We start from the raw sequence: 10,852 nt of genomic DNA, 5'->3' as shown, positions 1-10,852 counted from the left end.
GGGACCTCAAAATACATCCAAACGGTTTCCCCTCACCACAGATCAGCGACGACACTTGCAAAGTCAACAGTGCACCTATATTTCTAATTGATACACGGGAGGAAAAAAAAACCCACTGTTGGCAGGACACCCCACTGTGTATGAGTAGGTCAGGTCCTGGAGCATATTTTCTCAGTGTGTCATAGCAATAATTTGTTATGTGTGCAGGTTGAGCGCAGGAATAAAGGACAGATTAAAAATTGATGTTTGCTAATTGACACTCCAAACTGACAGTAAACTATCAGGTCCAAGGTAAATTGCCTGCTAGATTGCTGCCTACACACACAGCTGTCTGCCAGACTTCAGCCCTCCCAGACTTTCCCCATTACTCTGCATTATCATCCATAAAGGGTTGTACTTAAAACTCCATTAGAGCAAGAGAAGGGCAAGGCTTTCATTGGTGTGTAGCAGCACTCTGCTACAATCAGAAAAGACATCTCTAAATTATCTGACAGCTCACAAAGGAGCACATCCATCATCCCATGTACTCAGGAATCACTGGGAATCAATGAGGTGAATGAGCTGTGGTATGTGGGTGTAGGTATCAGGCAGTAATGTATTACTGTCAGGCCTGTACAGTAGCATGGCACTTCTGTATACCAGGTTAAAAAAAGTACAAAAGTTGAATAATGCATTCAAAACATAATCTGCTTTTTTAAATTCATTTATTTAATTGCACTTGGCATTTACAAAAATATTGACTGGGGAGAAACAGATTTTTTTTTCAGTATTGCAGCACTGAAGCACACTTCTAGAAACATTAGAAATGAGACAGGGCAGTCCATGTATACATAAATTACGAATAGATTTCTCTTCTTTAAATCTAAAATACATGTTTTCCCTCTTACTTGTAGTGCTATTTATCATAGATTGTTTTGGTGTGAGCGGCAGAGTCTTGGAGGTATCGACCGTGGAGATGTCTGCCTTCCGTTAAGTATAATGGAAATAGATGGCCCTTGGCTTGTGGTGTTCAAAGCGCCAATTTATTTATTTAAAAAACTCAAAGTGCAAAAACATAGGAAAAAAAACCCCAAACATTTGAAGCAGCAATGTCTCTTTCCAGAAATCATGACCCGGCTACTGAAGATATCTCACAGTTTGCTGTGAGCAGTTTCATGAAGGAACTATTTTCCTTCTAGGGAACTACAGCAGCCAACTGTATCACCACACAGAGGGAAGCATGCAGCTACTGCTATCTCACTTAGCACGACTGAGCTAGTTAACATTACAACTCAGCTACAGAGCAGTCGATAATGTCCAAATCCTGTGCTGTCACAAGCACGAACCTCTCATTCATGAGCAGATGAACACTTCCATCTGCACAGTGATACGGCTGATGTGAGCAGTTTGGTACAAAGAAATAGTTCCTAAGTGAAACTGCTCACAACAAGGTCTGTGGAATATCTTGAGTAACCAGGTCATGATTTTCATGATTTCTGGAAAGAGGTATTGCTGTTGAGTTTTTCAAATGTATTTTTTTAGTGCTTTGAGCACCACAAGCTGAGTGCCATCTAGTTCCATTATACTGGAGAGAAGGCAGACATCTCTACGTCTGATATCTCTGACACTCTGCAACTCACACCAAAACAATCTAGACTGATGATCAGCACTACAGGTATGAGGGAAAATATGTACCTTTAATTTTGGGGTGAACTGTCCCTTTAACACAAATAAATCTGAGGTACCTTCCTAACAACAGAAACAGTACCTACAGACCAGTATTATTTTATAATACACAAACTATAAAACCAAAGTAAACTTTTCACAGGACATAACTGCGAATATGTAAACTTCACTGTGTTAAGATTTCAGCTGAGATGAGATTCTTGTTCTCTTTTCTTCTTTGGTTTTGATTTCACCGCTGGAGTTACAATCGTCGGAGTCAGTGAAGGATTCAAGGCAGGATCTAACGCTGGGTTCAGGGCCAGCAGGTCCAGTATATTAGCACCTGCTGAAATATGACACCCTGAAGGACAGAGACAGAGGATTGGTGCAAACATATATTTATTTTCTGAGGTAAAAAAGGTGCTTACCAGTGTTGTCCTCTTCACCGCTGGGTTCTGGATCTGGACTGTGGAGGGAGATCCGTGCCAAGGCTGCCAGCTCAGTTATGAAGCTTTCTTCTGCCTCCTAATGGACACAGCAACACAATGCTTACAGACAGTGACTACACTTACTTATAAATCAAGTCGTAAATCTATTGTCAGGCAGGGAAGTAGAGAAGACATTAAACATACTAACCAGTAGCTGTGCTTTCATCTTTTCCATGGCCACATCCTGAACTACTTTCTTCCGCCTCAGTTCCTCATATATCATTTCCTGGTCCAGATCACACTGCTCCAACACCCTCCTTTTGTGGAGTTCAACCCTGATACACAAGAAAACAAACAAACAACCTAATTTTCTCTCATTTCATGTATTTGAGATCGACAAAAGTGTGTTACGCAGACAAGTGTGTAGTGCAGAGACGTAGAGTGTAGTCACTGTACCTCTGTTGAAACTCAGCAGACGTGGGTTTCTTGCCCCAGTTCACCAGCTCCCTGAGCAGGGATCTGGTCAGCTGACTGCTGCTCTCTTGATTCTCATTCACCTCTGAAGGAACAGTAAAATTAACACACAGTAGATTTTGCAAATTGAAGTGTTTTATCTACTGAAAACTGCTTTCTCTATTGGCTAATTAAATCATGCTACCTTAACAGTGAATATTAAGATATCAAGGTAATATATATATATATATATATAACAAGTCTAACACAATGCTGGTAATCACTGTGCTGTTGCAAATATTTCCCCTCTGACTTACTAATGAAACACTGTAAATATAGCATCTATTACATTCATTTAGCCTAGATGGGGGGTAAGGTTGCAGCTGTAACAGCACCAAAATCAGAGTTTACACAGATGTGGACATGTAAATGTGTGCTGTCATCTCACCCTGGTTTGCGTTTGACTCATCCTGCTGTAATTTTTTGATAATGTCCCGTACGTGTGAATAGTAGCTTTGGACCAGTGCGGTAAGAGAATCTTTGGTCACATACACACTCTCCGAAGCAGCCTCTGTCAGGTGTTGCTGATGAGGAAACAACATGTCACTCCAATGTGCTTGACAAACCCTAAAGCAACAAACAGCAGAAAGCTGATTCTAATTCATAACCAAAACTCTACCTTCAACCCATCGTCTTGTGTCTGCGTCTCAGTAGGTGAGATCATCATCATCTGTTGGATGGCATGGCTGAGAGCATTGCCTAGCACCAGCTGTGCATGGCTCTGAAGAAGCTCTGTCCCGGTTTCCAGTTCAGACAGCAACTCCTGCTGGAAGCTGTGGCCCACAAGCTGACTCTCTGGACCCAGGTGCCTCTCTGCTAGGCTGGCACTGCTATTCTGTGAATGGTAAGGCACAACAACAGTGTTAAAGGGAAATTTCGGTTTATTTCAACCTGTCTCCTATCGTCCTAAATTCGTTTCAAGTGATTAGTGACATAAAAATAATAGTTAGCATGTTAGCCGTTAGCCTAGATACAGCCGGGGCGCATAGTAGCGTCAGACCTGTTAAAACGTAAGTGAACGGGCAACCTTCAAGTGCAAAGTTAGTCCACTAAACAAGCTTTTTTTCCACAAAGACCGCCTCATATCGTTAGGATAAATGTCAGAGAACATACAGAAAACGACATGTAAACATGTTGTCTTACCTTACCGGTGTGGTGCCATGTTTGTTTACCATCTAGCTCTGCTTTCCAAAGCGCGGCCGAAATAATGCGAGAACAAGCAGCGATCTCATACTGTGCCTGAAATCTCGCGACAACAAGCAGCAACAGCTGGAAGGCAGAACCGGACAGTAGCCTGAAAAGTTCATTCATTTATTTTATGAAAGATTTATAGAATAATGGCTGACTTTTTGCCAGACTTCGACTTTGTGGAGGAGGAATTTGATTTCGCAGCGTTTGATGGCCACCCTTATTTATTTGAGCCAGAATACACTGACGAAGAGCTTCGTGAAATTGAAGAACGGAGGAGGAGAGAGAGAGGCGCAACAGGTAGAGGACAAGAGAAGAGGAATGGCTGCTGCAAGGCTGCGTAGCTCTGGAGATTGGTGGTGTACCTGTGAATGCTGTGCCCCAGTGCCCGAGGACGAGACACCTCCACCTGGAGTAACGTTAGCATTCAGCTGGGCTTTATCTAGAGCTGGCGAGATATATTTCGGCCGTGCTTTGGAAAGCAGAGCTAGATGGAAAACAAACATGGCACCACACCGGTAAGGTAAGACAACACGTTTACATGTCGTTTTCTATATGTTCTCTGACATTTATCCTAACGATATGAGGCGGTCTTTGTGGAAAAAAAGCTTGTTTAGTGGACTAACTTTGCACTTGAAGGTTGCCCGTTCACTTAGGTTTTAACAGGTCTGACGCTACTATGCGCCCCGGCTGTATCTAGGCTAATGGCTAACATGCTAACTATTATTTTTATGTCACTAGTCACTTGAAACAAATTTAGGACGATAGGAGACAGGTTGAAATCAACCGAAATTTCCCTTTAAATCTGCTGTGAACTTGAGCTATTCCATTAGAGACATACTGTATTTTCGCAATGGTTTTGAAGTTCTTACGAGAATGCATTATTAAAAACAATACATTTTTCGCACCTTGAGAGTTGAATTGATACAGGACTGGCTTTTACTGGGATCTTCCATTAGCACCGCTCTGAAATCAGTCTGAGAGAGTGCCTTCAGCTTGGACAGCCTCATCTCCTTCAGCATGTGCAGACAGAAGTGCCTGACCACAAAGTGCCTCTGCACCGCCACCAACAGGTGCTCGTGTTTCCTCTCTATCAACCTCCCGACGTGGCTGAGAAGAAGATCATATTGCATTATTTCTAAGTAACTCATAAACATTGATTTTGATACTGTGGGAGCCAAAAGTGGATATGGCCACTTAGAAGAAAGCTGTGTTTGTGCAGATTTAATTTTTGTATCATCATCAGGTAGTCTTTCATGCACTCAATACACCATAAATACTTTGTGACCGAGGTCTTCCAGTCTCACCTGTGGAGTGTGTAGCTCTGTCTGGCCACCATGGCTCGGAGGATCGTCATCTGTTGTTCACTCAGGTGTTTGAGACAGGCCTGCACCAGAGCCATCTCCTCACTCCACACCTACAGAGAAAGAGGTTCAGTTAGAAACAGTGGTCGGCCTTTAGCATAATTAAACACTTGAAAAGATCTTGTATACTTTGATTTAAAAGGACAGTTCACCCCAAAATCATATAAACATATTTTTCTTCTTACCTTTAATGCTATTTATTAGTCTAGATCGTTTTGGTGAACTGCCAAGTGTTGGACATATCAGTTGTAGAGATGTCTGCCTTCTCTTGAATATATTGCACCTAGATGGCACTCTGCCTGTGGTGCTGAAAGTGCCAAATTTTTTATTATCATTATTATTTTAAACTCAACAGCAATGTCTCTTTCCATATATCATGACCCGCACACTCAGGATAATTCACAAACTTTGATGTGAGCAGTTTCATGTAGGAACTATTTTTTTTCTACCGAACTACACCCGCCAGCTGTATCATCATGCAGAAGAAGTGTGCATCTACTCATGGATAAGTGATGTGTGTTCGTGAAAGCGTTAGACGTAATGGCACCCTTAGAAAGCTTGCTGAAACTCTTGGAATCCTTGTTCCTTCAACGGGGCGGATAGTTGAAAATTACGTGGTGATACGGTTGGCGAGTGTAGTTTGGTAGAAAGAAAATAGTTCCTACATAAACAAGCAGAGTGCCATCTAGTTCCATTATATTCAAGAGAAGGCAGACATCTCTACAGTCGATATCTCCAACACTCGGCAACTCACACCAAAACGATCTACATTGATAAACAGCACTACAGGTAAGAGGAGAAATATGTATTTTTGATTCTGGGGTAAAAAGTCAAAGAGAGAGAGTTTTAAAGTAAACGTGAAATAATAATTTATCAAACAATCAAGGTGCCAAGCTCTGATGGAGAGGCTGTATGTATCTGATCCACCAGATAGTGTCTACCTGTCCATCGTTATCCAGCTGAGCCCTCATGTCCTGCAGTTGCAGCCTGGTAGTGCACTCTGCCTGCTGCAGCTGTACAGCCAGCTCCTCCTCCAGGTACAACCACAGCTTCTCGCACCACTCAGCAGAGACACTTGACTGGGCAGGGACGGAGGTGAGAAAAACATCCTTGGCTAGCTCTCCAAGCTTCTTTGACCAGGAGCTACGGAGTTTCTGAAGACACAAAAAGAGTGCATAAGAATAATGGAAATGCACTTTGCACACAAATACAAATGCAGTATTCAATCTTTAACCTTCCAATGATCACAGAGGGCTTCAGCCACTCTGCTGTCCTGCTGCTGCTCCAAGTCAGAAATCTGCTGCCTGTGTTTTGTCAGCAGCTCCTGGTACACCTAAAGGAAAAGTTACAGAACAGACTTAGATACCAGTGGAATCTACAAGCAGTCGCTTGGCCTATTTATTATGAAACAGTAATCCCAGATCTACATATTGAGGTAAAGGAGACCTTGGTGAGCTGCTGTAGGTCACCGTGAGTCTGTCTCAGTTCCAGGGCGCGGCTCTTCTCCTTGGTCTGGCTCCTCATCAGCTTGTTCCTCTTGGACTCCATTCTGCTGCACTTGTCATTCACTAGCTCCTTCGTCTTCCTCGTGCACTCTGGAACATGGTTGATCAACTTTTGGATGAGCTGAACAAGTTGACTCTTTAAAATAACTGCAGTTTGTAAAGCCAGCTGGATGACAATGGTATAATATTCTTTTAATAGATTTTAGATAAACAGATAGATATTCTTTAAAGACTGAATAAGGGGCTACTGAAAACTATGATGCTCTATGATAGATTGGTTTCCTATGAGGCTGTTGAACATTCAAGTCTAAAAAGCATCCCTGTGTCTCTGATTCTGAGGGACCAACATTAAAATATGGCCTTTATTATTGTTATAAGTGGTTACATAGTTCAAAAGATCTTTTCACTATCAGTTATAGTCTGTACATAGAGGGGCAAGCTGCCCATGAGAGTAATAAAAACACAACAGAAAAGTAAAAAAAGCCCAGAAGATGCAGTACCTTGCCTCACTATTGTCAACACTGTTAATTTAAGTATTATTAGCTTGCTTTTATTACACATTAGATCAGCAGCAACAAACTATGTCAAGTGTTAATGCTGGAAGGCTTTGCATGAGAGTCTGGGGTGCAGTAATAGTGCAATAGATATTCTGTTCTGTCCTGAAAGAGACTGACCTTATTTAAGGAGCTAAAGAGGATTCCCAGAAAATGGTCTATTTTGAGAGAGTACGTCATTTAAGTTTGAAAAGTAGGCTAGACATTGTCCACTGCTACCTGCCATCAGAAACTAGATGAGTGCATTGTGAGAAAATTACACACTCATTTGGTCAGTATTTGGATACGTGTCACTACACTTCTTTTCATGTCTAACTTTTGCAATCACCTTGCTTAAAGGGGACAGATCACCGCTAAATCCAACCCAGTTACTCAAGCTAATCTACAGAACTTGCTCTGAGCAGTTTCATGTAGGAACCATTTTCCTTCTACCAGACCTAGCACCACTTAGCTAGATAACGTTACAGATGCATGCTTGCTTCTGTGCAGTGATTTGGTTAGCAGGTGTACAACTTGGTAGAAGGAAAACAGAAAAACTTTAACTATCTTACCCTCAGTGCACTGTTGAAGGCCTTCAGTCAGAGCTGCCTGAACCTCTGCAAATATCTTTTCCATGTGACTAAAGGTCAAGATGTCATCGCTCGTCAGCTGCTCCAGTGTTGTTGCTATCAGGCTCTGCCTCAGAGACACTTCCCGCTTTAGCAAGGCAGGTTGGGATTGGAGAAGTCCCGTCAGCTCTTCCCACCACAACAACTTCTGCTGGATCCTCTAAGAGAAATGAAAAGACAACTTTTCCTTCAGTTTATCCAGTCCCTCACATGATGACATGAGGGATGAGAAGCAAAATGAATGCTGGGCTGCCAATAACCAGCACTGCTTTACCTTTAAATCAGCTTCTTGTGTGTTCATCAGGTGGTTCTCGACTAACAGAAGAGTCTGGATGAGAGAGAGGATCACATCCTGGGCTTCATCAGGAGAGAAAATGCTGGTCTTCTTCAGCAGATGTTGGCACAAGTCCTCCACCTGTTTGCTGAAACGTCTGGACTGTGAAGAGTAAATTCAGGCAGTTTAATGGACTTAGTATGTTATTAGTATTTGTGTAAATGTTAAAGTATTTGCTCTCTGGGGTTTCAGCTTCGCTTTTACCACTTGAAGGCCACGCTCAAGGAGATCCTTTTGGGCTCTCTCTGTTTCCTCCAAAGTGCAAGGAGCATCATCATTTTTCTCGCTGGCAGTGTGGCCTGTTGGCAACTGTTTCTTCAGATCATTCAGTTCCTGAAAAGGCAGGTGACAACATATGCTTTAATATGGTTTAAAATTTGAATGTCAGTGTTTCCATTCACAGTCAGTCAAGAACTCCAAAATGAATGTATTATGTATGTGTGTGTGACAGATATCTGACTGTACCTTTTCTTGCATTTGAAGAATGTCCTTGGAGAAGTCAGCATCATTTTTGTCTTTTGGAAAACGACCACTGCATATTATTTTCACAATCTGAAGAAACATCTGCAGCAGGAAAACGGTAATAACGGGGAATAAAACAACCATTTTTGCTTTTCAAACTTTGACAAAGTTTATGAAATACACATAATAACTATTTTATTACTGCTTTAAAGAATAACACTCACTAGAAACTTTTCTTTCTGAAGCTGGGAGCAGTGTTGTTGTATATCCTGCAGGGCCAAACAGTAAAGGCTGATCCTGCCTTCAAAACTGCAACGATAACAAGAGTAGCATCACTTCCAGCAAACTCAGGTTTGTGCATACTTGCTGTAAGGTTAAGGTGCATGGGTATGGCTTAACATTTACAGACTACTGGTTCCTACCCAGGCTGTGTCAGAGTATGAGGGTAGTGAGAGACCCTGGTGAAGCTCTGGTTCTGCAGGCTCTTAGGGACCAGCGAGGAGGAGATGAACTGACTGCTGTCATCATTGTCCTGCTCTTGGCTCAGAGACTCTCCATCCGTGGAGGAGGATGACTCATCATTGGGCATTGCTGGCAACTTGGAGTGCTCATGCAGTGACGGATTGGACGCTCCATCTGCTAAAGGCTGAAAAATTCAGTGCAAGGTTGCAGTTAAGTGAAGTATAATCATAAACCAACTGATTGCAGCATATTATAATATACTGTACCTTACTCACCCTTGGATTGGTTTGCAACAGGTTATTGCTTTCTGTTGTGCAACCACTTCTTTTAAACAGCACAAATTTTGCTAAACTTTTTAATGATGTGGTACTGTTTAGTCTACTACAGTCAAACTACAAATTATACTGTACAATATTTGTGCAACAAATAGATCTTATAGACTGAGTGATCAAATAGTTAAGCCTTTATTTCAGTAGTTCTGGAGTTTATTACCGTGTGTACCTGGCAGGAGGTGTATATGCTGTATATTTATGATGGACTTACTCTGTATTTTTGGTTGATGGGATAAACCACCTTTGCTCTGGATGCAAATGCAGCCACATCACTGTTCATGGGTGGCTGCTTCTTCTCCTGGGCAATGCATAAACAGTCTTAAACCGTTACTTAGAAGGAAGGTTACAAGTTAATTAGTAAACATCAGAAATAGGTAACCCTGAAAGAAGGGTGTATGGCGCCCCCTGCCATACAATTCAAACTGATTGGTGGTCATTTTCAGGTATTTTAAAACAATTTACCAGTATGTATTTAATGTAACTGTGATTTACAACTTTGAAAAGTCACTATAAGTTTCAGACTTGTCTTGGATGTTAAAGAGAATAATACTTTATCATTTGTGGTGGCACTTGGAGCCTCCTTTCTGCTGTTGCTGACACAGTCACTCTGGTTGTTGTCTAATTCTCCATCATCAGGTTCAAGCAGCCGCCTTGCATTATAACCCTGATGAGATGACACAGGAGAGAATCATTCATCCAAGGATGGAATAGTATGTCTCCGTGATACGTGGTCAAGAAACAGACTGAGTGAGTAGAAAAACAGAGGTAGCATGCTATTTGCTTACTTGTCTGGTCAACAGCAGAGGTTTCAGGCAGAAGACATAGAGCAGAGCAGCTGCTAATATCCCAGAGAGCCCCCCACACACTGTAGCCACTGTTAACAGTCCTGTGTATATGTGCAGAGACTCGGCGAAACTGACCAGCACATCAGTCCCGCACCCCGTCCCCAAGTCCGGCTCTGACATTACTCTTTAAATTGTAGGAAAACTAACGTTATGATATTAGCATCTTTTCGACAACATGTTAGCTAACGTTACCGTTCAGACCCCATCTCCAGGAAAGTAACGTTAAGTTAAGTTAGCTGCTGGCCGTTTACGTTGAGGTTTCTTGCTCGTATATTATTTTGAAAGTTTTTTCTATCTGAAAGACTTACAATAAGAAAGATTAGCAAGCTACAATTTGCAACAACGCCTTCCACCTAAACTTTTTTCATAAAACGATAAACTCGGTGTAAACATTAGCCAATGGCTGCACGGAGATTTGAGAGGAGGACGGAGCTGCGTGAAGACTGGAAAGTTAGCTAGAATTTAACCGGAAACAAAGTGGATGTGCCTTCAATATTAAAGCACGGCTATGATTCTGGGTATAGAAAATTAGAAAATGCCACCTTAAGTTACATTGACGTAAGGGCAGGAGAATAATATGAATTTAAAATATCTATTGTTATAGTTTCTTGGC

The 10,852-nt window shown here is 41.9% G+C and overlaps 1 protein-coding gene across 2 annotated transcripts; it reads right to left on the bottom strand.

Moving 5' to 3' along the window:
• Positions 1 to 694: 694 nt before the first annotated feature.
• evc (EvC ciliary complex subunit 1) lies at positions 695 to 10,665 on the bottom strand. Of its 2 annotated transcripts, none has more exons than XM_033625981.2 (20): positions 10,180 to 10,665; positions 9,945 to 10,058; positions 9,606 to 9,692; positions 9,023 to 9,246; positions 8,825 to 8,909; positions 8,604 to 8,702; positions 8,343 to 8,471; positions 8,079 to 8,240; positions 7,748 to 7,964; positions 6,584 to 6,732; positions 6,372 to 6,470; positions 6,079 to 6,291; positions 5,081 to 5,190; positions 4,682 to 4,883; positions 3,205 to 3,420; positions 2,974 to 3,109; positions 2,529 to 2,631; positions 2,281 to 2,407; positions 2,073 to 2,169; positions 695 to 1,990 (listed from the first exon to the last, which is right to left on the bottom strand). In XM_033625981.2, the coding sequence occupies exons 1-20, from the start codon at positions 10,357 to 10,359 to the stop codon at positions 1,848 to 1,850; spliced, it is 2,892 nt and encodes a 963-aa protein (XP_033481872.2). In that variant the 5' UTR covers positions 10,360 to 10,665; the 3' UTR covers positions 695 to 1,847. The 2 variants fall into 2 exon arrangements, with proteins under 2 accessions (XP_033481872.2, XP_033481873.2); XM_033625982.2 differs by having other exon boundaries at positions 695 to 1,987.
• Positions 10,666 to 10,852: the final 187 nt, after the last annotated feature.

The sequence above is a fragment of the Epinephelus lanceolatus genome, chromosome 1 (assembly GCF_041903045.1).
Source record: "Epinephelus lanceolatus isolate andai-2023 chromosome 1, ASM4190304v1, whole genome shotgun sequence".
NCBI lineage: Eukaryota > Metazoa > Chordata > Actinopteri > Perciformes > Serranidae > Epinephelus > Epinephelus lanceolatus.
This window is presented reverse-complemented; position numbering and strand designations above follow the sequence as displayed.

Excerpts from the sequence above, each read along its gene's own strand:
- evc (XM_033625981.2), bottom strand. The coding sequence starts at position 10,359 with ATGTCAGAGCCGGACTTGGGGACGGGGTGCGGGACTGATGTGCTGGTC. Across the intron at positions 8,703-8,824 it reads TTCAGAAAGAAAAGTTTCTA|ATGTTTCTTCAGATTGTGAA; the intron begins GTGAGTGTTATT and ends TTCCTGCTGCAG. Across the intron at positions 2,408-2,528 it reads TCTGCTGAGTTTCAACAGAG|GGTTGAACTCCACAAAAGGA; the intron begins GTACAGTGACTA and ends CTTGTGTATCAG.